This window comes from Artemia franciscana, unplaced genomic scaffold (assembly GCF_032884065.1).
Source record: "Artemia franciscana unplaced genomic scaffold, ASM3288406v1 PGA_scaffold_75, whole genome shotgun sequence".
Lineage (NCBI taxonomy): Eukaryota > Metazoa > Arthropoda > Branchiopoda > Anostraca > Artemiidae > Artemia > Artemia franciscana.
This window is the reverse complement of record NW_027062711.1, coordinates 130,685-153,365: the sequence shown is the minus strand read 5'-3', so window position 1 is coordinate 153,365 and position 22,681 is coordinate 130,685. Positions and strand designations below refer to the sequence as shown.

At 35.4% G+C, this 22,681-nt stretch overlaps 1 protein-coding gene across 2 annotated transcripts in view; it reads left to right on the top strand.

Annotated features, from left to right (window-relative positions):
- The first annotated feature begins 869 nt into the window (after positions 1-869).
- The window catches only part of LOC136042201 (protein brunelleschi-like), a 46,946-nt gene continuing 25,134 nt past the window's right edge, over positions 870-22,681 (top strand). Inside the window, exons 1-3 of one of the 2 annotated variants that reach the window (XM_065727133.1) lie at positions 870-982; positions 13,790-14,090; positions 18,915-22,250. In XM_065727133.1, the coding sequence (XP_065583205.1) occupies positions 971-982; positions 13,790-14,090; positions 18,915-22,250 (3,649 nt within the window). In that variant the 5' untranslated portion in view covers positions 870-970. The remainder of the gene's footprint in view (positions 983-13,789; positions 14,091-18,914; positions 22,251-22,681) is intronic. The other variant, XM_065727134.1, reaches the window with a different exon arrangement.

Sequence of the window (22,681 nt, the reverse complement as noted above, 5' to 3'; positions counted from 1 at the left end):
CCATCCTTATTTGTATGAGTCATTTTTATAGAATTTATTTTATGAAGTATAGAAAAGGCAATGGCAGAACACGGAATCAAATAGGGAAAAAAAACTTTTCTAGGGAAGAAAAGTTCTAAATGAAAAACTGGGAAGATAAGTCGTTGAACTACAGTTAGAATATTGGAAGCTACATTGATGACAGTAGTAAAAAAACGGTTCTGAAGCATGGGCACTCCAAAACCGGAGGTAGATTTGCTAGATGTTTTGCAGAGATATTACGTGCATATTGTTTTTGGTACCGGACTAACTGACTAAATTTCAAACAGTAGGTTGTACGAAAATTGTGGCTCAATCCTGCTTCCTTGGGCTATAATGAGATCGAGGCTGACATAGCTTGGGCAAGTTTTGCAGTTGAAGTATGACAGATTGCCAAAAAAAATCTTTTCCGGACAACCATCTTGGGCTTAGCGGAAAGCAGTTCGTCCAGATTTGGGTTGCAGAATGTCATCAAACAGATAGGAAGGACATGGGAGTTTCCTGGGAGGGTGTAAAAAGGATGCCATTAAGCAGAGTGATATAGAAGAGGAGCATGTGGGCCGTAGAAGCCTTGGTGCTGCAGTGAGTTGTAAATAGTAGTAGCAGTAATAGTATTTAACTTCCAGATAACTGATCATTAAGATTCCCCTTCCTGTTTTTTGAAATATAGGCTTTCAGATTATCCGAAGCTTAAAATTTAGAAGCCCAATTTTGGAATATCGGGGATAACAAGGGCCACTCTTAAGAAAGACAGCTGGGAGCATCGTAAAGTTTCACGAGCACAATTTAGAATATTTTGGCAACGCTAAAACTAACAGATTTTTCGTTGATAGTCGACAATCGTGCCTTTGGTTCAATTAAAAGAAGAATGGAAATATATTAGAGATTTATAATGACTTTTGGGAAAAATTACAATAATTTTGTTACTTTCTATTGCTAAAGGGATCGTCTCATGCGATCTGCGGTAAGTTTTCTTACCTAATTTCACGCAGACAACAGATAAATATTTAAACTTAGGCCTATTAGCTTCTCTTTTTTATTCTCATCTTTGATTATTTGGCTAAATTTCTGTGTTCATTGGATAGGCTAATTAGAGTAAAATAATTTAATCCTGTTGTAGGATCCTAGCAGAAAGGCCTTATGGTAGCTGTAAAGTGACTGAATTGGGTGAATAGCTAGGTTTAGGGATCAAGCTATCTTATGTAGCACAAAATGCTTTATATTTGCCTTGTATAAGCAGTAGCCTAAAATCTAAGGGTCCACCTTGATAAAACAAAGATTTTCAAAAGTCAGTAGCCTACACACAGCTCACAGCACCCTTTGGTTGGTCCATTTTTGAGAGTTTTGTCCAGCTAACTCAATGGCTGTCCAAGATAGACAATAGCCCCCATCCATAATTTTTCTCTTTTTCCAGAAGACTAGCATTTCACCAGCGCTACCTTTCTTATGCATTTGGTAGGTCTAACATTTTATTGTAATAGCCTCCAGGAAATCAGATAACAAGAAATAAATGACACAATTTAGTCCACAACTGAGTAGGTTAGTCCTTCCAAATAGGCCCTAACCTTTAGCGTATTAATCACTAAGATTAAAGTCTAGTTGAGTGACTTCTTGCTATGCTATCTCAGAAAGGGGTTAGGTTAGGAAAATGAAACTTTCAGGGATGGGTCTACAGGCTGAAGTATATCCCAGAAGGCATTTTATAGTGCCCATCCCTGAAAACTTCATTTTTCCAACCTAGCCCCTTTCAAAGATAGCCAAAAGTCAATAAACAAGAATTTTACCATTGCTAATTTTAAAGTTTTATTCCCACCCTCACCTCCCTCTATAACAGGTCCAGACATGATCTTAGGGTATATGTAAAAGTTTGTATAGGTTACCTATCTAGCATCACAAGAATTGGTAAAGTTCTAGTTTAGCTACTTTTTTCCATCTTGGAAAGGGGTTAGGTTTAGAAAACAAAACTTTCAGTAATGAATGAAAGGTCAAAAACATACTTTGGGAAAGTAGGGTACAAGACCTCTTTTTTGGGAAAGGCCCTTTTTCTTTAGCATTTTGGAAAAATAGCAATGGGTTTTTAGACTACCTTGTTATTACTACAGTATGACACAATGTAAGAGTAAACCCAATCACCTCTCACTCCAGCCAGCCCAGTGGGAGTAGGCTATTTTGTCAACATAAATTTGATATGTGGTCTCTGGTTTGATGAGCAGTTGAAATGAATATATATATATATATATATATATATATATATATATATATATATATATATGTATTTGATAGGGTTAAGGCACTGATGATTTGACAGTACAATTTTGAAACCACTATCCTTCAGAAACAGGATAACTCTGCTTAGCCATTACTTGGAACACCAGGTCCTGAAGCCTTGGTTATACTTTAACAATGCAGAACATGGACACTGTATCCAAGGCACCCCAATAAGAAAAAAACATTCAATTAAGTCAGTTTCCTGTTTTCAACATAAACTGAGCTCCCAACAATTTTTAGCAATGTAGTGTCCAATCTGTCATTACTTGGTTATTTTTGCCAAAAAAATATTAGGATTAGTACCAATGCATCAAGATGCATCTGATCCTCTCTAAAATGTTGCCATATTGGTTATGTCTTGATAAAATTAAGTTAAAAGGATGGCTAATTCTATGTTAATGAAACTATGGTTAAAGTAATGAAAATTCTGGTCTGACATAGTAGAATACCAGACAAACTAGAAATGTTCTTTCAGCCAAATTTAAATGTAGATATTGGCTTCTAATATGAGACTCATTCCCTTTGAGAATATCCTGTATCAACCTTGTCATAATTTTTGATAGGCAGCAAAAGGCCTTGTCAAAATATAGGTGACTGTTAAAACTTCACTGATATTAATAATCATTATTTTGACAGTGATTTGGATTGAGTGATAGGACTGCTTTTAGTTGTTTAAGTAGCCCAAATAGGCAAGCAGAAGAGGGGCAGTTCCCCATTGCAAGCGCTGTTGTACCCGCAGGGAGAGTTTCCCTTAAAGTGCAGAGATTAGGTGAAATGTCCCATCTAGTTTGTATAAGCTAATGCTTCCTGAACATTTATTTGCTGTGTTAATGTTGATGAATATTTGCAATGGCTCATTTTGAGTCTGGTGTTGTCACAGGCTGTAAAAATTGTAGAAAGCCATGATGGAGTTGCAAAGAGAGCAGCCCAGTTTTTCCAGGAAAAACTGGGCATCATGAAAACAAAAGAGATCTTATGGACAGGAGTGAATTGTCTTGCTCAAATGTCCTCAAAGGTTGCTATGAGCAATAATATTTTGGAAGTGATCAAATTGTTTCAGACTTGTGATGACAATAAGGTTGCTCTGCCTACTTTCCTTATTTTCAAGCCAGAAGAAGTCCCCTTAATCCCAGGTGAAAATACAGTGATTGTTACACACAAGATTACAGAAATGTGTAACAAATTAGACATTCTGATGGGACAAAACTTCTTGAAAAGTAAACCTGTAACTCATGAAGTCCCTGCTGAATATATTTCCAAACCATCTTATTCTGTGATTGTCAAAAATCTACCAACTAACCTAGCCAAACCAGAATCAAGGAAAAACTTTCTAGAAAAAGTATGTGGTGACATTAGCTAAAAAAAATTGTTGAGCTACAGTACACCCAAAGTGACTGGAAAGTAACCACTGCATCCCAATATGATGCTCATACGTAATAGAGAATGTACTTTGTAGCTCTAGCAGTACCATTAGTGCTGAGGTTAAAAGTCCTTCTCACTTTGGAATAGTTAGACATGTCCCAAATAATCTGACTTCTGATGATGTTAAGTCTCTTGTGCCAAATTGTAGTGAAGCAAAGCAAAGTGGCTCTACCAGACCCTTCAGGCTGAAATTGGAAACAAAAGAGGATTTTCTATTGTAACATATGGACCAGCAACCCCCCTCCCCCTTTCAGAACTCAAAACCAAATCTCTCATTCATTCACTTTAGAAGGTTTTAAAATAAGAATCTCTTATACATATAAAGATTTTAAAGTGTAAATTCATTATCTCATAGGATTTGTGCTTTTTGGCACAAGTTTTATAGCAAGCAAAAAATGATACTTTTTACCTTTGGTACAAATCTTACTGCAAGCAAAAAATGATACTTTTTAGACTACCAAAATTGGATTCAAACTTTTGAGTAAAGCCAATTAGAAACCAGATTTCTATTTCTGGTCTGGTCAACAAACTGGAGGTGAAAACCCTTGTTGTAATAAATCTTTGCAAGGAGGTTAGGCCATATGTTGTATAATCAAAAGAAGAGTTGTATTGCAACATTTCTGAGGTCAGTCTACCCAGTGCTTAATTTAGAAATCCGGGTTGATTCTGGATATATAAGGTAGACCAAAAGCTAGGAGTATTATTCAGTATTAATTCAGTACAGATTCAGTCTTTATTCTGTACTCAGTCTTTGATGCACATTATACTGCTATCTTCCCATTGAAGTCATTTTACCTGAAGTTGTATATGAAGTAAGAAAATTAAATTATTGTCAATAATTGTGTTTGTCTTTGAGTCATGGTACCAGGTACAGTTCCTATTGTCTACTGGATCGTTCCCAAGGGAATCTGCCCATCTTGGCAGACCTGAACATCATGATAATGATTTCATCTCCATGGTTGTAGAAATTTGTCAATAGAACCCTCTCAGTCTATGTCCCTTGACTATAAGGCTCCCATGCCACAATCCAACTTAACTTTACCCCCCCCCCCCCGTAGCACTATGAGCTATGAAGGTCCCATTAGTGATCAGTTTTGAATGATTCCCCATTCAAGAGTTTTTGTTTTTACCCCTTTGATGCTATAAATATCAATCATACAGACATATTTCAAGTACATGTATGAACAAAATTTGTTGTTCTGTTTGTGGAGAAAAAGGTTATGGGATCTCTAAAACAGTCACCTGCCCAAAACTGGAAAAATGTGCTCTATGCAAATCAGACAGTCATACATGCTACAGTTACAAATGCCCTATTGCACAGACTCTGCTGAAAGGTAAATCTAGTTCAAAATGAGATTCAGATGCCAAATTTTGTCCTAGAATATTAATGGAAAAGTTACTAATCAAATCCAAATTTTTTCACTGTTCTTGCAGTCCCATGAGCTAGTTGTGATTCAGGAGCATTTGCTGTCAGAAGACCACCAAAGCCTGTTACCACTGTTTTCTAATTTTTATCTCTATGCCTACAAATTATAACAACAAACTGTCTGATTCACCATTTGCATCTATCTGCAAGCTTTTTGGCAGGTTTTGTAAAAAAAGTTGCCTCTAATTCTGTTATAATCAGTGGAGATTTTCATGTAGATATTACAAATACAATGTCTTCCTGATCACAAATCTTTTGAGGCTGCATCCCTCCCAGCTATTGTGTATGGCCTAAAAATGACAACTTTTCATATATTGGGCTGTTTTCCTCAACTTCTAACTTAGACCATGTTGTTGCTTTGTTTGGCAGTCATGAGGTCAAAGTTTTAAAAGAAGGATTCTACTCTGACCACCTTACTTTCTCTGCTATCTTTTACTCATCCCCACCTATGGCTCAAAATACAGAATGAAATTGGTTTTCCTACCAAGACTTGAAAAATGTGTCTAGTGAGTCTTTCAGTAAAGCCTGTGACAAGATGCTGAGCAAAATCAAAGTGCCTTTCCCTCTTTTATGCAACCATGCTGTACTCTCACTAAGTGAAAAGAACATTTCAGTTAAAAGTAGTAAGTTGATAATCATGAAGTTTGCTAACATTAGAAATCTTGTGTTTCCTATGACAATTAACTGTATCATTTTCACCATGGACATAATTTCCTCATGGTCTAATAACTTTGTTCTGTAAAACCTGAACACATTTAAAATTTGTATAAAATCCACCAGTCCATATCACACAACCATAAGAAATATAAAGCATTACAATAGAATGATAGAGTTAAAAGGGCAGAACAAGATAACTGATTTCTCAGATGCCAAATCAGACCAAGCCCTCTAGATACCTTAGCTGCCACCTGATCACCATGTGCTTTTCAACTCAGATTTTGATCAAGTTGGAAACCAAGGTATCTCATCACAGCTATTTGTTTCAATGGCATATCACAAAGAAATATTTTTCTATTTAAATCAACTGGATTTCCTGTATTATTAAACAATATAAAATAAGTTTTTAAAACATTCACTGATAAATGGCTAATCCTTGTAAAAATTAAAAGACAACTTAAAGTTTGATTAATTTTCTCAACAAGATCATCAGCGTTTCTTGCAGCAGCTGACACTACTGTGTCATCAGTGAAAGAAGTATTAACAACGCCTGGAACATAAAATTGCATAGTATCTACATATTCAAGATATAATAAAGGACCCAAAACAGAACCTTGTGGAACACCACAACTTATAAAGAATTTATTAGATATAACATCATCAAAACATACACATATAAACATCCCTATCAAATAAGATTCAAACCACTTTAAAATACTACCTGTGACTCTAAGTGACTTAAGCCTATCAATTAAAATTTCAAAATCAACCATGTCAAATGCTTTTTTAAAATCTATAAAAACTGATAAAATCATTTCACCATTTTCCATTGATGCAATCAGAAAATCAAGAAAATGATGCATAGCATGAACAGTAGAGTTTTTCTTTTCCTGAATCTGAGCTGACTATCACTTAAAAAAACATGTTTTGTCAAATGTGAATTAAGCCTTAATTTCTTAGTTAAGTATGCATTAGTGTGCATAAAGCTTATGCATAACTTTTTTGTACAACATCAAGGAAACCAACAGAAGAGAAATTGGTCTCCAGTTAGTCAGATCAGTCAGATTCAGATTAGCCAGCTAGTCAGATCAGATGATCCTTGTTTGTGGTATAGTCCCTCTGCAATTTTGTATTAGACAAACAGCTCCCAACCTTAAAAAGGGCAAAAAGACGCTTCTCTGTGCAGTTCTTATCGCCCCATTACCATCTCATGTACTACTTTCAAGCTCTTTGAGTCGTTTTTGACAAGAAATATTGAACAAAATTGTTCTGCCACTCCTCGTCAGTTTGGCTACCAGTGAGGCATAGGTAGAGTGCGTGCTCTCTTTCTTCTTATAAATGTGCTGAAGGATATTGAAGAAAGAGGTGATTTCCTGGTCTTATGTACGCTCGATGTTGCAAGAGCTTTTGACTCATGTATATTTTTGCAGGTTTTGATTGAGGCCCTTTTGAAAGTTACTGATGCTGCAATAATCGCTTGTTTAAGATACATGTATAGATATTTGAAGGCTGGAATTAAAGATGGTAGTCAACTATTTTCAATTCTGAAAGGTCTACACCAAGGAGCTATGACTTTTCCAGTTTTGTTTAAGAACTGTGTTACTGATGCTCAGTATTAGCTAAACTGTACTTTTGTCCTCAAAGGAGTTGATCTTTCATTAGTTACGTTTGCAGATGACCTACTAAACCTTTCCTTCACTTATGCTCTTCAACCTTTGAGTTTCTCCAGGAAGAGTACAAACACATTGGTTTGAGTTTTAATAGCAATGAAACAGTTGTTCTACCATTCAACTATAAAAGGGAACAGAAATTCAATAAGTCTATCCAGTTCTGAGGTTTCTTTTGCTAGCAGCCTTACTTGCCTGGACATGCCTATTGGGGAAAACCTGTAAGAAACTGTAAACCTGGCAATTAAAAATTATGCCAGTAAGGTCAGGGCTGCATGTGTCTCCCTGGCTTCAAACGTTTTGTATCTAAGTAGAGTTCGCTGTTCTCACTTATATAATAGCCTAACGGCTCCTCATTAACTTGCCCTTGCTTCTGTTTGATTTTTCCTTAATTGTGGCAAAAGAAAGCAAGTTCAACTCCTTTACTTTAAATTTGCAAAGTATTTAATTGAACTTCCAACTTGGACAAGTAACTCTTTTCTGCAAAGGAAGTATCAATTGGTAAACCCAGCTGGAGTTATTCAGAAGCATATTTGTGATTTCACTACCAAATGCCAGAAGTCTTCCCATCTTTGGTCATTTCTGTTGTCCCTTGTTTGTAGTTGTCAAAGTGTTTTTATTTCTGCTGTCTCTTTTTTTTCTAGATTTTTGCTCTGTCTTTTTCTGGACTTTCTGCCCAGTTTTATGTGATGGGTTATAAATAAAATGATGATGATGATGGTTTCACATGAAGAAAACATTAATTTTTTGTTAATTGTTGTTTTACTGATTTGATGCTAGATGCTATATTTTTCCATCATCTGAAAAACCATTTTCTTTCAAAAAGGATCTCAAGCTGTAAAATACAAAATATTCCCTCTGAACAACTCCCTAATTGGCATGGTATTCCTATCCCACCCAAAATGCTAATGAAACATGTTAAACTCCATGGTGTAATAACTTCTAATAATCTTGAGGAGGACATGAATATGTCAAGAATTCTAGACTTTCCAGACAAAGCATAGACATAAATAAAGATTTTTAAAGTCGATTAAACTGATAGATTAACTTTGAATTGGCCAAATGTTGACAACACTGTAACTCTGAACAACAAAGAACTCTTTGCTGGACCATTAAAGCTGAGAGGAAGTAGGCCATTCCAGATAGTATTTATAAAGAGACCTATATCACACATTATATTATTATAGAGACCTAGGTCACATGATTATACTCCATACATCCAATTTTGTCCTTGTACGCGAGGAAATTATTTTCAGTTTTTGCTTCCACTATCTGAGTAGTATTTTATACATTTAGACATTTAAAAAGTTGAAGAGAAATGAAAAGTTGAAAGAATGGGCATGTTGAATCAACCCATAAGGAGACCCAAAGTATTTTGACTCATGTTGAACTATGTTCTGACTTAAATCAAAAACAAGTAATTTTTTTTGTTCTGTTGAATTTTTAGGTGAAAATGTTCCAATTTAAGAAAATAGGAGTTTTGTACCCTTTTCTGATAAAACTTCGAACTTCTAATTAAACAGTTGGATTTGTAGATATTTCTACACAATGAAGCCCTTTTCCAAAACAAAAGTAGTTTTTTACAAAAACTGTCAAATCCTCAGTACCTTTACCCTTTTTCTGATTTATAGAATAAAAATCAAGAAATAATAGCTGAATATTTAGAATCAGAAGACAATCAACTTTATGTTAATGTGTAAATAAAACTAAAACACTAAATAGATATTTACATCAAAATAGGATAATCAGAAAGAGGTACTTTTAGATAAGTCAATAAACTAATAATTTCAAGTGATTGATCTTTAATAATTTTATATTTTACATAATTTTACATCAAATAGGATAATTGGTATTTCCAAAAAGGAAGTACTTCTAGAGTTAATTCAAGTGATTGATCTTAATAGTTTTATATTTTACATCATTTTACTATATTTTACATCAAGAAAGTATAATTGGTATTTCCAAAAACTAATAATTTCAAGTGATTGATCTTATATAATTTTAATAATAACCATATTGTTGTACAGATTGGATCTTTAGCTAATCCTTGGCCTATACAAATCTTCTCAATACTTATTTGATAACAAGATGTGAGGTTTTGAGCTTTGCATAATTTTGCATAAAATGTGTTTGCAGATCTTTGAAACCTCATAAATTGGGATTGAGCAAAGTTGTGAAGCTAAAAACAGTTTTCTTGTACTTGATTTAAGCAGAAGACTTTTAAAGGTCATCAAAGGTCACTGCTTTCTAAATGGAGAAGGAGTGGAAGTAGGTTCCTCAAAATACTTGTCCATGACAAACTCTAGTATGTAGACTCATCCCTGAAAGTTGTATTTTCCTAACCTAGCCCCTTCCCAAGTTATTGAAAAGTTGCTAAGCTAGAAATTCACTCCAGAATCATTAAATTATTAACAAAAGGGAGGCTGATGGCCTTTATGGACCCTGCATTTATATACACTGGCTAAAAACAGGCCAGGGGCATGATTCGCTCTGGAGGAGTTTGCCCTCCCCCCAGCTAAAATTTAGTTTCTACAAAAAATCTCAAAACAATGATAAGCCTGCATAATTCAAGTATCCACAGAGATGGGTCAGTTTTTTTTTAGTATATCTTTACCTTTTTGTTACTTTATGGTTCATTTTTCAGGATTCACTGTCATTTTCACTTTATTTGGGAAATTTGGCTCCCTCCTCCAGGATTCTGATGAAATTATGCCACTGATACAGGCCTCTCCCAAAATTTACTAGTAAAACTAACAGACAGCTTAAAAGCATTAATAATACATATAGCCCAGAATTGATGTTAGAAAGTAATATACAGTTTTGGTGCAATGCTGGGAATTGATGAGGTTTTATTTTTCCTCTAATCTAGATCCAATTATTACAGAAGAGCCCTTTCACTAAACACCAAAGCCAGATCACTGAGCCCTCCATTTGCCAATTGCTGATCTTACATTGGCTTTAATCAGGTGTAGTATAGAAAAAACTTATGACTAGCACACTTCAATTATCTTTAAAGAGCTCAAATTTAGCACCTCAAGAACAGTCATTGGATGCACATATATTCACCCTCTCAATCAGCAGAAGATAAGTATGAGTCACTCCAACACCTGAAGAAGACAAGGGATTAGAACAATCTAAAAACCTTAAAAAAGAAAACATAAGTTTGAAGCTGAATTCGTTGTTAGAAATCGTACTTGCAGTAATAATCAAATAGCTTTGAATAAACTTTAGTATGAAAAGGTATTAAATTGTATAAACAGCAAAAAACTCGGAATTGCAAAAATATTTCTATATATTTTAATAATGGATTACAACAATTTAAAAACCTTAAAAAAGAAAACCAAAAGTTTGAAGCTTAGTAGAAATCATTGTTAGAAAAACAAAACCTAATTTCTTTTCTTATTAGTATAAGCAATGTCTTTTTAAGAGATGAAAAAAAGTAATTTTGTCAATATAGTATGGTGTTAAACTCACAAATCCAAAAAATTCTGGATTAATACAGATTTTTATCTGCAGAGAGAAGAACTAACCTGATTCCAAGCAAGGTAGTCATTAAATTTTGTAAATCATTAAATGATCTTATTAATTAAATGTTGCAAAAATCTCAAAAGTTACCCATGCATCAGCATAGAAATAAATTTTGATTTTGGCTAAAAATTAGAAGATTTTGACTGACTCCATTCCACAGAAAAAAAGTATCGAAGGATTGTTATATCCATATGTAGATAATACCAAAATAAGGAATCACATTGAGTTTTACATGTAGAGGTAGAGCCCTTTATACTTTTATATAAAGTATTACTGTTTTATATGTAGATGTATTTAATATTGTAGATGTATAGTCATTTACACTTTAGGTTAAAAAGTTATTTGTGGTAAATGAGTAGACGCTATTAAAATATAATTTGGTTATACATCTAATACTTTTTAGAAATAGGGTAGCCTATTTACTGCCAGAACAATTGCATTTGCAAGGATAATTTTTGTTTCCTTGCTCCCTTGGGAAATCTTAAAACAAAGTAGATGTTGGATTATGGCCCTGTACTGGTTATTAGTTTTGTGAGTTCAGGGTGCTTGACTAGGCTTGAAAATTAATGTTTAAGAAGACTAAGTCGCTAAGGCTAGGAATAAGTGAAGATGAAAAGGTGACGTTGGGTAATGAAAAGATTGATCAGGTTTGCAGCTTCAGTTACCTTGGTAGTATTATTAGCAAAGACAGTGGGAGCAGTGAAGATGTTAAAAGTAGAATAGCCAAGGCTCAGAATGTTAATAGAATAGAAAGATAAGTGTGCAAACTAGGATTAGAATATTTGAAGCTACAGTATAGTTATCAAATGATAGTTATCAAATATGACTCTGAAGCATGGGCGCTCCAAAAAGCAGACGAAAATTTACTAGATGTTTTCCAGAGAAATTGCCTACGGATTGTTCTGGGTACCCAGCTGACTGACCGTATTTCAAACAATAGGTTTTACGAAAAACGTGGTTCAATCCTGCTTTCCAGGACTATTATGAAAGAAAGGTTGAGATGGCTAGGCCACGTTCTGTGGATGAAGGATGACAGATTGTCCTTTTTGGCCAACTGTCTGGGGCTACACGGAAAGCATGTCGTCCTTGTCTGGGTTGGGAGGATGTCATAAATAAAGATTTAAAGAAAATTCCTGGGACAGTGTAAAAAGACATAGGCCTTGAATAGATCAGGTTGGAGGAGGAACATGTGTAGCTGTATTGACCTCAGGTGGCTTGTTGCTGCAGTGACTTATTAGTAGTAGAATTACTGGTTTAACGTTGTTAAAAAGAACTACAAGTCAAAGAAAGAAACGCAAAGGAGAGGATACAGGCAAAAAAGCTGCACCTGAACTATTGAATTAATAATCATGAGCTCTGGGGTCTGGGAGTTGACCACTGACCCCCATTCCAAACCAAATAACCACCAACATAAGAACTTGAACTCTTATCCTTACCAACAAAGGATTTCAAGTCTAGCATGCTAACCACTTCATCACCACAATCACGAGCTCTGTCTCTCCGTGGTGACGGGAGGGTATTTTATTTGTTATGCGTATTATTTTAATAAATTGAACTTGAACTAATGTCTGTACCAGCACAAAAGAGGAAGGAACCCCGCCCCACCCCCGTGTCTGTCCAAAAGGCTTAGCTGGAAGTCTGAAAATATTTGACCCAAAAATGGAGTTTTCAAGACTCTAATGAAAGACTGGTTTCTCTCTGAAAAGTGGAGCCTGTGTCAAGGGGCAAGGTTAGGCATTTTGGAAATAGATTGAGTAAGTGAAATAAACTGCCAATTTGCAATGTAGAGTCCAGGAGCCCTTGTATGAGGTATTTTAGTGAGTTATCAGTAATATGATATAAACAAAATTTAAAATTGCTATTGTATTTTCCTTCATGAAATTCAAAGCATAAAAATTATGTTTTATGGGTTTTTTTTCTTGTTTGGTAAATAATTGTTGACTATAACAAGAGTTTCAATAGGGATAAGTCCTTTAGTAGACAGTGAAAAACAAATGCAAAAGTTCTGAACATTTTGAATACGTTGTCAGTCTTCATCATCAGCAGAAATGCTCAATTACCAGAAAGAACACATCAACCGAAACATTCAATTTCCTTTTAATGTGTTTTGCAAATTTATTTTTGTGCTTATTCTAAGGTTTTAAATTTTTGTTTAATATAATGGATTCATAATCAAATTTCACAGAAAATCACATTTCAACAAAAGAGGGAGTGATATTTTATTAGTCAAAATTTATATTTCATTATCACATTTCCTACCACATATATCACATATAATTCCTACCTTTTTTACCTCCATGTTGAAAATGGGGTTCTAATTTCGTTTTCTTATTTACTTGACGTATATTTGTAAGATGATCACATGATCAATATGATGATCACATGATCACATGATGATGTAAGATTGATCATATTGTGATCACATGATCATAGCCTTCTCTTTTTGGAATTATGCACAAGGCCCAAGAAAAGTGTTTTAATGTCATTAAAGAATTTTGAAAGTTATGTCTTTAAGTGTGGAAAGTAATACTAATATGAAATGACGTTTTATTTACATCATTGAAGTTTCATTTTCTGAACCTTGAGTTTTGAAAAAAAAACCTTAGAAATAGGGAAGGAGTAGCTATATGAGCTTGAAAATAAGGGCATAACTGAAGCTCCAGATTAGCTTCTGAACCATCATTTTCTCAGGCAATTATTTTCCAAGATAGTAAGCATTCTTTTATCTAGAATTTTACATAATTAGCAATTATTATAATTAACATATGAATACTTAATTAAAATATATCTAATTGTCTTTTAGGTGAGTGCTATCCTTTCAGCACCAAGCGTAGACGCTGTCATGTCCCACCCTGATTACCAGCAGACTGCAGTAGATCATGCATCTCTGCTCATTCTGGTCAAACACATTGGAACTAGATTGTCTACAAAGGCCTATAATAAAGCCTATGATAGAATATCGAAGCTGAATGAAATACCATTGAGTGATTCTCAAGGGATTCGAAGATGTATTAGGTTTAGATATGTCAAGTCATATCCTGTTGAGAATAATGACTGGGGCGATTTTCAGACGCACAGAAGAGTTCTGGGACTAATTTGTGTTGGTAAATAGAACAAATAATTTTTGCACAGATGGATAAGTAGATTTCAAAAGCCTAGGGTCATGTATAAAATACTTGTACAATGTTTGTAAATATTTGTACAATGATTTTTACGAAATAAGTAAATCACCAACAAACAAATTTATAAAGCATACAAAAACAGATTGCAGAGTAAAAAAAAATGTCTAATCTATACAAAATAACAAACTCATAAACTTTTTCTTCTTTCTAAGCATTTATCTATACATACATTGATTTGTGTTATTTCTGTTGAGCTACAACATGGAAGTATGTCAACAGGAAGCTGCAAATTAATCCTATTCTTCTGTTTTTATCCTGTTATAATAGAACGAAATCGTAAAGAAGGGAAGAAAACAAGGACAATAAATAACCAGTGAAAAGATTGAAAAACTATGCAAATATTTCGGTCAAGATCTCCTCCACTTGACCCCTTCTCAGTGCAGAATAAAACTGTTTAAAATACAAAAGACCAAACCTTAAAACGAAACACAAAACTAAGAGTTACCCTTTCACCCTTACTCAGAAAGGGTCATCCTATTTTAGTTTTGTGTTTTGTTTTAATTTTTTATATTTTTATCAGTTTTATCCTGCACTGAGGACAGTCAAGCGGAGGTCTTGAATGAAAAATTTGCATAATTTTTCAATTTTTTCACTGGCTGTTTATTATCCTCACTTTCTTCCTTTCTTCTTGATTTTATGTTTTATCATGATTGGCCAATGTGGTCTCAGAAATTATTTATCCTGTGATAAAACTCAGACCCTGTGATAAATATTACCCCCTCCCCCATATTATGAAGCCTAAAACCACTACCACTGTGTTAGTCACTATACTCTGTCAAACCCACGAATGCTTGAATTTCTTGGCAGATCCATTTTTTTCAATACCTTGTATATATAGTATAGATATACTTGTATATGGAGAAGGGGGTAATCAAGGGGAATGTTTCATTGAACATTTGTGAGATTATGCCCAAAACTTACTCTAGTCAGTTTGTTAACTCTGTATCTACAGGCAAATGTGTATTAAGCCGTGGGATCCTCTATTTCTAGTATCTATGAAATTACGTTGTGTGCAGCTTCATGTTTAAGTTACAATCTATGTCAAATTCAGGGAATCCCTATGCCTAAGTCCATGTCCAAGAGAATCATACTTGGACCTAATTTTATTAGTTTTTATTATTACTAAGAGCTGTTGTCTTTTTATCTTTAAAGCCTGAAACGTAAAGAAGAGGTGAATGTACGTGCTTGAAAATATATATCCTAATTAGTCCTAATTTAGGCTGTGTATCAGTTCTTAAAAGTTTTGTATACCTAGTTCAACAATTTGCCGAGATATCATTTGAAATGTTTAAAATTAGTTCCATTTTCTCTGAATCCGTAATTTGCTTTTTACCTCTTTGCTTTTTTTCCTACTGTTACCTCCTTGCTTATTGCTTTTTACAAGTTGTTTGTAATTTTGAAGTGTTTTCAGTTCCATTTTCTCTGAATCCGTAATTTGCTTTTTACCTCTTTGCTTTTTTTCCTACTGTTACCTCCTCGCTTATTGCTCTTTACAAGTTGTTTGTAATTTTGAAGTGTTTTCAGTTCCATTTTCTCTGAATCCGTAATTTGATTTTACCTCTTTGCTTTTTTTCCTACTGTTACCTCCTTGCTTATTGCTCTTTACAAGTTGTTTGCAATTTTGAAGTGTTTTCAGTTTCCATTTTCTCTGAATTCATAATTTGCTTTTTACTTCTTTGCTTTTTTTTCTACTGTTACCTCCTTGCTTATTGCTCTTTAAAAGTTGTTTGCAATTTTGAAGTGTTTTCAGTTTCCATTTTCTCTGAATCCGTAATTTGCTTTTTACCTCTTTGCTTTTTTTCCTACTATTACCTCCTTGCTTATTGCTCTTTAAAAGTTGTTTGCAATTTTGAAGTGTTTTCAGTTTCCATTTTCTCTGAATTCGTAATTTGCTTTTTACCTCTTTGCTTTTTTTCCTACTGTTACCTCCTTGCTTATTGCTCTTTAAAAGTTGTTTGCAATTTTGAAGTGTTTTCAGTTTCCATTTTCTCTGAATCCGTAATTTGCTTTTTACCTCTTTGCTTTTTTTCCTACTGTTACCTCCTTGCTTATTGCTCTTTAAAAGTTGTTTGCAATTTTGAAGTGTTTTCAGATCCCAGTTCCATTTTCTCTGAATCCATAATCTGCTTTTTACCTCTTTACTTTTTTTCCTACTTGTACCTCCTAGCTTTTTGCTCTGTACAAGTTGTTTGCAATTTTGAAATGTTTTCAGTTCCATTTTCTCTGAATGCATAATTTGCTTTTTACCTCTTTGCTTTTTTTCCTACTGCTACCTCCTTGCCTTTTGCTCTGTACAAGTTGTTTGCAATTTTGAAATGTTTTCAGTTCCATTTTCTCTGAATGCATAATTTGCTTTTTACCTCTTTGCTTTTTTTCCTAGTGTTACCTCCTTGCTTATTGCTCTTTACAAGTTTTTTGTAATTTTGAAATGATTTCAGTTCCATTTTCTCTGAATCCATAGTTTGCTTTTTACCTCTGCTTTTTTCCTACTGTTACCTCCTTGCTATTTTGCTCTGTACAAATTTTTTTCTAATTTTCAAATGCTTTCAGTTCCATTTTCTCTGAATCCAAATTTTGCTTTTTACCTCTTTTGCTTTTCTTTCCTGCTGTTACTTCTTTGATTTTTGCTCTTTAATCCTACAAGAATATGCTACTTTTTTTGGTGAAAAAGCATGCTTATTCTATACGCTCTCAGAACGCTGGAAGAATGTGCTCTGTGTGTCTGGTCCTTAGGTTATAATCTTCACCTTGGACGCTACTAGTATCTTTTAAAAAAAAATATTTTGGGTTTAGCAACCAATCCCTATTCGAATAGATTTCAGAAAATAGAGAAAAAAAATACTGCAAAATGTGAACAGGCACCGTGCAGCCGGCAAGAGAGAGAGAGAGAGAGAGAGAGAGAGAGAGAGAGAGAGAGAGAGAGAGAGAGAGATAGATAGATAGATAGATAGATAGATAGATAGATAGATATATATATAGGTTTATTTAAACAAAATCGTAGCTAACAGCTAATTTGCGTTGCTTCACTATGCTAAATAACAAACTAACACAAAAAAAAAGAGGAAAATTACAGTGGCGAATAACAGCTTCAAAATCTTCTGTTTTGTTGCACAGCGATCTAGTGTTGCAAACGAGGAAGTTAGGAAGGCCACGACGAGCGTTGAAAGTAACAGGTCTTAGGATGGGAGGTGGCTCATTGGTATAGTCGTTAACGGGCAAACTGTCGAAGCGTTCGATTACGGGTAGGTCTGTGAGACTCGATTCAGTCGGTCTGCCTACATTGGCGCGGGTGTCACTTAGAGCGGATAAGTTACTCGGTTCCACTAGGGGATTCCTCCTCTCAGAGACGCGTTTACCACTTCTGCAACCGCGACTCGTTTTAATGGGAGGCTTAGAAGTAGCTCTACTGTGAACAGTGCTGACATCTAAGACATTAATAAAAGTCACCAAGTTCGAAAAAGTAGATAGCGCCACCGTATACAGGGGTGAAGAAAGGTCAAATAAAGTATCTTTCATGTACTTAATTTGCATATTGATGGCACAGAAAACTGTCAGGATAGCCACTGCTTTAACTGGTGACGCCATTGACGAACCAGCACACATATATTGGGCACTATTAAGCTAAACTTGGTAGATGGGCTCTGCAGCTGTGCTAGCGCAACAGCGCCATCTACCAAAAAAAGAATTGACTAATTTAATACAAGTCAATACAAGATTGACTAATTCTCCCAGGAACTGTAAATTAATAGAGAACGCTCTGGGAAGAGACCTTGGGTAACCTTTGCTAGGGACACGGAAAAAAAGAAAGCACATGAAACTCTTGGAAACCCACGTTGTGTGTAGTCTATTGTAAATGATTACGTTTGTAATCCTTAGTAATGATTTTCAATCTAGTGTTCCGTTAGGGGCAGACAAGGTTAGGGGTCTCCCTCCTACATGCAGCTGCTGTTCAATTCTTGAAGAACTTAATCTTCACCTTGAACACCTCTAAGATATTTCAAAAAAATTGGTTGTCTGTGTTTAGCCGTCCTAGCCAAGTGGGTAGGGTGCTAGAATGGATATCCTTTGTCCGTGAGAACAGGGGTTCGAGTCTTGGTGTGGCTGGTTTGTAACGCGAGTCAGTGGTATGACTGTAAGCACAGCCAGAGTCGGCCCATCTCTATGTAGGGACCTAAAGAAATCTGGGGGGGGGGGGTATGGGAAGTGTCGGATAATTTACTCCCAGTCATACATTGCACTCCTGGCCAAAGGCAGAGAATTAGGTGATCGGTACCTGCGCTACACGGAGCATTTGTCAGGCTGCGAAAAATTTAAAGACTTGTGTATGTTTAGCACAGATTTATTATTCATATAGATACCAGATAGTATAGAAAAATTCGTTGCAATACGTGAGCAGGTAAATAGTCTTTTAGTCGCACAATGGGATTAATCTCTGCTTGGTAATACGGGACCCACTACAGGGCCCGGAGTTTGATTCCGTTGATAAAATGTCGCCATAACAATCCATATAACAGGAAGAACCAGGTGAGAGCAATCGTGCAACTGGCAAGAATGGTGGATTCTTAGAAGGAACTTAAAATAATATATAACAGGAAAGAAACCTTGATTATCCTTTGCTGATAGCACAGGGGGAAAATGCACCAAACTCGCGGAAATTCTGTAATCTATTCTAACTGGGCAAGTTTACAATTTTTATGACTGATTCTCAATTTAGCTTTCCATAAATTCTTTCTTATTTCTTTTCAGGTCAGTGTTCGACTACTCAAGAAGTTAGCGAGCTAAGTCGGCTGCACGAATCTCTTAAAGTAAAATACTCATCAACTGTTTATGATTCTCGTTGTGTTCTTTTTGGACTTCATCAAGATGGCACTTCTTATGTTCCTCTAGCCCAAAGTGAAGAATTTCATGATGATGAACTGGACAAACCAATCGATAAACATACTCAACAAAAGAGTATAGAACCGTTTTCAAGAGGGCCAATGAAAGAATCAGGGCGTGAATCTAGAATAAGTCCGAGTGGGCTGAAAAGGCTTCTATCACCTCAAGACATAAAAAAGAAGCTACGACCTAGAAGTAGGAGCAATAGCCCAGAAGGGGCTATTTCCCCATATAGGAGGTTGGAAATACCTCCCGATCTCTCATCTGCAACTGAAGTTTGTAGTGTCAAATCAGACGTCAAAGAGGAGGTAAGCCAACTGGACCGTCAAGACATTAATCCGGGCCTAGAAAGTGGTCATGCGTCTATTTGCTCGCCGCAGCTGAGTTTGAGAAGTATATCAAGCTCTAATGGTGGCAGCAACTCAACAGCATCTCAGCAGAATACCAGACTTCTATTCTATCCTTCATTGGAACTTAGTAGTGAGATTGAAACGGATCTACTTGAATTTTTGAATTCTTTATATTGGATCTTGGAGTCGAAACGGGTAAACAAGTCTATGGAAAAGATTGAACGTGTTATATTGCTTTGTGCGCCTTTTGAAAGACGTGATGTTATTGGGATCGATAATGATTCGAAAAGCAGACAGAAAAAGAAAGGGCGTTGGAAGAAGCATATTGGTGATCTTGCATTACAGGCAGGTCTTCCGTTAGAAGCTTTAGAACTTTACAATGCGGCCTGTGAAATATTGAGAAGCGAAAAGGATTTTTTATGGCTTGCTGGTGCACTCGAAGGTCTTGCTTCTGCATCTGTGATGTTCATCTATCCAGATTTGAAACAACATCCAGTTTTACAGCGGGTCTCTTCATTCTGCAACAGTAGCACAAAACGTTTTGACAGCACTACGCGATCACTACCTACCCATCTTGATGTGGGCGAGCAAAGGAAACCTGTTAAATATTGTCTCTCGCCTGATGGAATCATTGATAAATATCATGAAGCTATTGTACATTATACAAAATTCAGAAACGCGGGACCTATAGAAGCTGAAGCTAGTATAAAAGCAGTCCAAGTTTTGATAAAACAGAAGAAGAATCTGCGAGCTTCTGAATTCCTTCAAAATGTGGTATTTATACACCTACAGCTAAGTGACGATGAAAAGATTCACCATATGTCTGCACTGTCAAACTTGTATAAAAGCATCGGCTTCTATAAAAAGTCGTCTTTTTTCAAACGGATTGCTGCTATGAAATGTATTGCTTCTCAAAATCCTCAACCAAATTGGAATAATTGCTACAACTTACTTTATGAGGCTTTACCAGGGTATGGCATCTCGCTTGATCCCAACATTCTTTCCCCAATGAACAGAATGGGATGGGTCTCATTGCAAGTTCAACTGCTTCAAGAATTGATTAGTGTAGCGAAGCGGATGGGTAATTTCCAGCTTGCTGTAAGACATGCTTCACTGCTTTTACATGCTTTAGCAGACGTCATGAATCCTTCAAACCTGGCTGATTTAGCCAAACAGGTTGAAGCATTAGCTTCTAATTGTGAATGTACTACAGCGCCTCTTGTTTTAGCAAATGGGACTATTGTCCCTCCGGTGAATCTGTTATTCATACCATTAGTGAAAGTCTTCAAAGTTATGAATTTGCCTGTTCATTTAAGGCCTCAAAAAATAACGCCAGGAGACACCAAACCAAATGGTCCTTTTATCTATGCTGCTTTCCAAAACGGTGCAAATAATCGGAATAAAGATAAATCGAAAGTGAGTTTTAATTTAGTTGCTGGTGAAGTCTGTGATGTCTTAATATCAATGTTCAATCCAATGCCATTTGAGTTAAAAGTAACAGAAATGCAGTTATTAGTAGATGGCGTTGATTTTGATTCCAATAATGTAGATGTCACTCTACCAGTTGGACCTGCAGTTCATAAAGTTATACTTACAGGGATCCCTCGTGAGTCTGGTGAGTTGATATTCACGGGGTATTCATCGAAACTGCTGGGTATTAGGAGTCAGTGCAAGTTGAAAAATATCCCTCATATATCTGAAGATCAGTATACTGTTAGAGTAATCGAATCTCTCCCTGTTTTGAACATAGTTGGTGAAAACCCTCGTAAGAGTATCAATCCAGTTAATATTCCGTCGAGTAATGGTCTGGGTATGTCTGTGGTGGTTTATGGAGGTGAATCCTGTGAGTGTAATATAATGCTGTTCAATAATAGTACATTCCCTGTTGATATTGTTGATTTGCAATTATTGACTAAATTTGACAAACACACAGCTATGTTTACATGGTCTGATGGCAACTTGAAATCGCAGTTACCTATTAAACCTCAAAGCTCAGCAAGTCTGACTGTCTATGTACATGGTAATATGGACTTCTTGTGTCTTGGTGGCAAGCATGTTGATGATCCTGAGTTCACAAGTCTTGTATCAACAGGTGTACCTAATATCTCATTTATATCCGGTCCTGGTTCTCTATTTTCAAGACTTAGTGGAAGTGCAATGGCATCAATACCTATAGGTCTTCGATCACAAAAATCTCGAAGAGCTGAATCATCATTATCATTATCATCCCATAGATCTGGGTCTAGTTCTAAATCTTCAAGTTCTCGTATGGGACGAGGAACTGACTTAATGTCTTCCGAAAGTGGAAGGCATGTTAGTATAGCGCTTCGATTGAACTATTCTGGTGGACCGGGTTTTGCTGCTGGGTATACCAGATCTGCTAGCGTATCTATATCAGTTGAAATTGTACCATCAATATTGGTTACCAAGTGGGATATGATGCCGAGTGAAATGCCAGACCACGTTTACTTGGTTCTAGATATATTGAATGTGACTCAAAATGAAATTGAGATACAGTATGCTAAAACTAAGTGCATAGCGATTGAAGGTGGTGAGTCTTGTAGGATACCAGTGCCAGTTGAACGCTGCCCCTTGAGTAAATTAGAACATTTGTATACCCTTGATGCTCAAGGAGAACTTCAACCAATTGATGAAAATGAAGTGAATAAAATTTGTTGTGAACATTTAGCATCTTTGGTTGATCTAAGCTGGGTGATGAATTTAAATAATAATTTTGATAGAGCTAATAATGGAAGTGGAAGTGTCCGAGAATTGACAGGAAAAGCCAATTTGAACGGCATTGTTTGTACCCCTGCGATGCTGAGTATCCTCAGAATGTACCCTGTCCAGTTTAGTAAGCATAATTTATAGCTTAAGCATAATTAATAATTTTTTACAATTATTAATTATAATTAATCTTGTATAGCTTATTATTAATAATTTATGTAATATATAAACATAATTCATAATTTTATATAATACAAAATATGATATAATACAAAAATATAATTAATAACTTATAGCTTAACATAATTTATAGCTTGTAAGTTTTTAGCTTAAGATGAAAATTAAGCTTGTCCAAAGGAAATATAGCATCTCTAAATATCCTGCTTAAAAAGAAATTTTTTAGAACGGTGGATTATTTGTATTATTGTTTGTCTTACATTGATATACCCAATATTGGAATACTCTCTGACTATATTCTGTAAATTTTAGCAAGCTTAATATGTATGTTCCTTTTAGCGTAAAAGGAACTCTCTCCCTCTCTCTCTCTCTCTCTCTCTC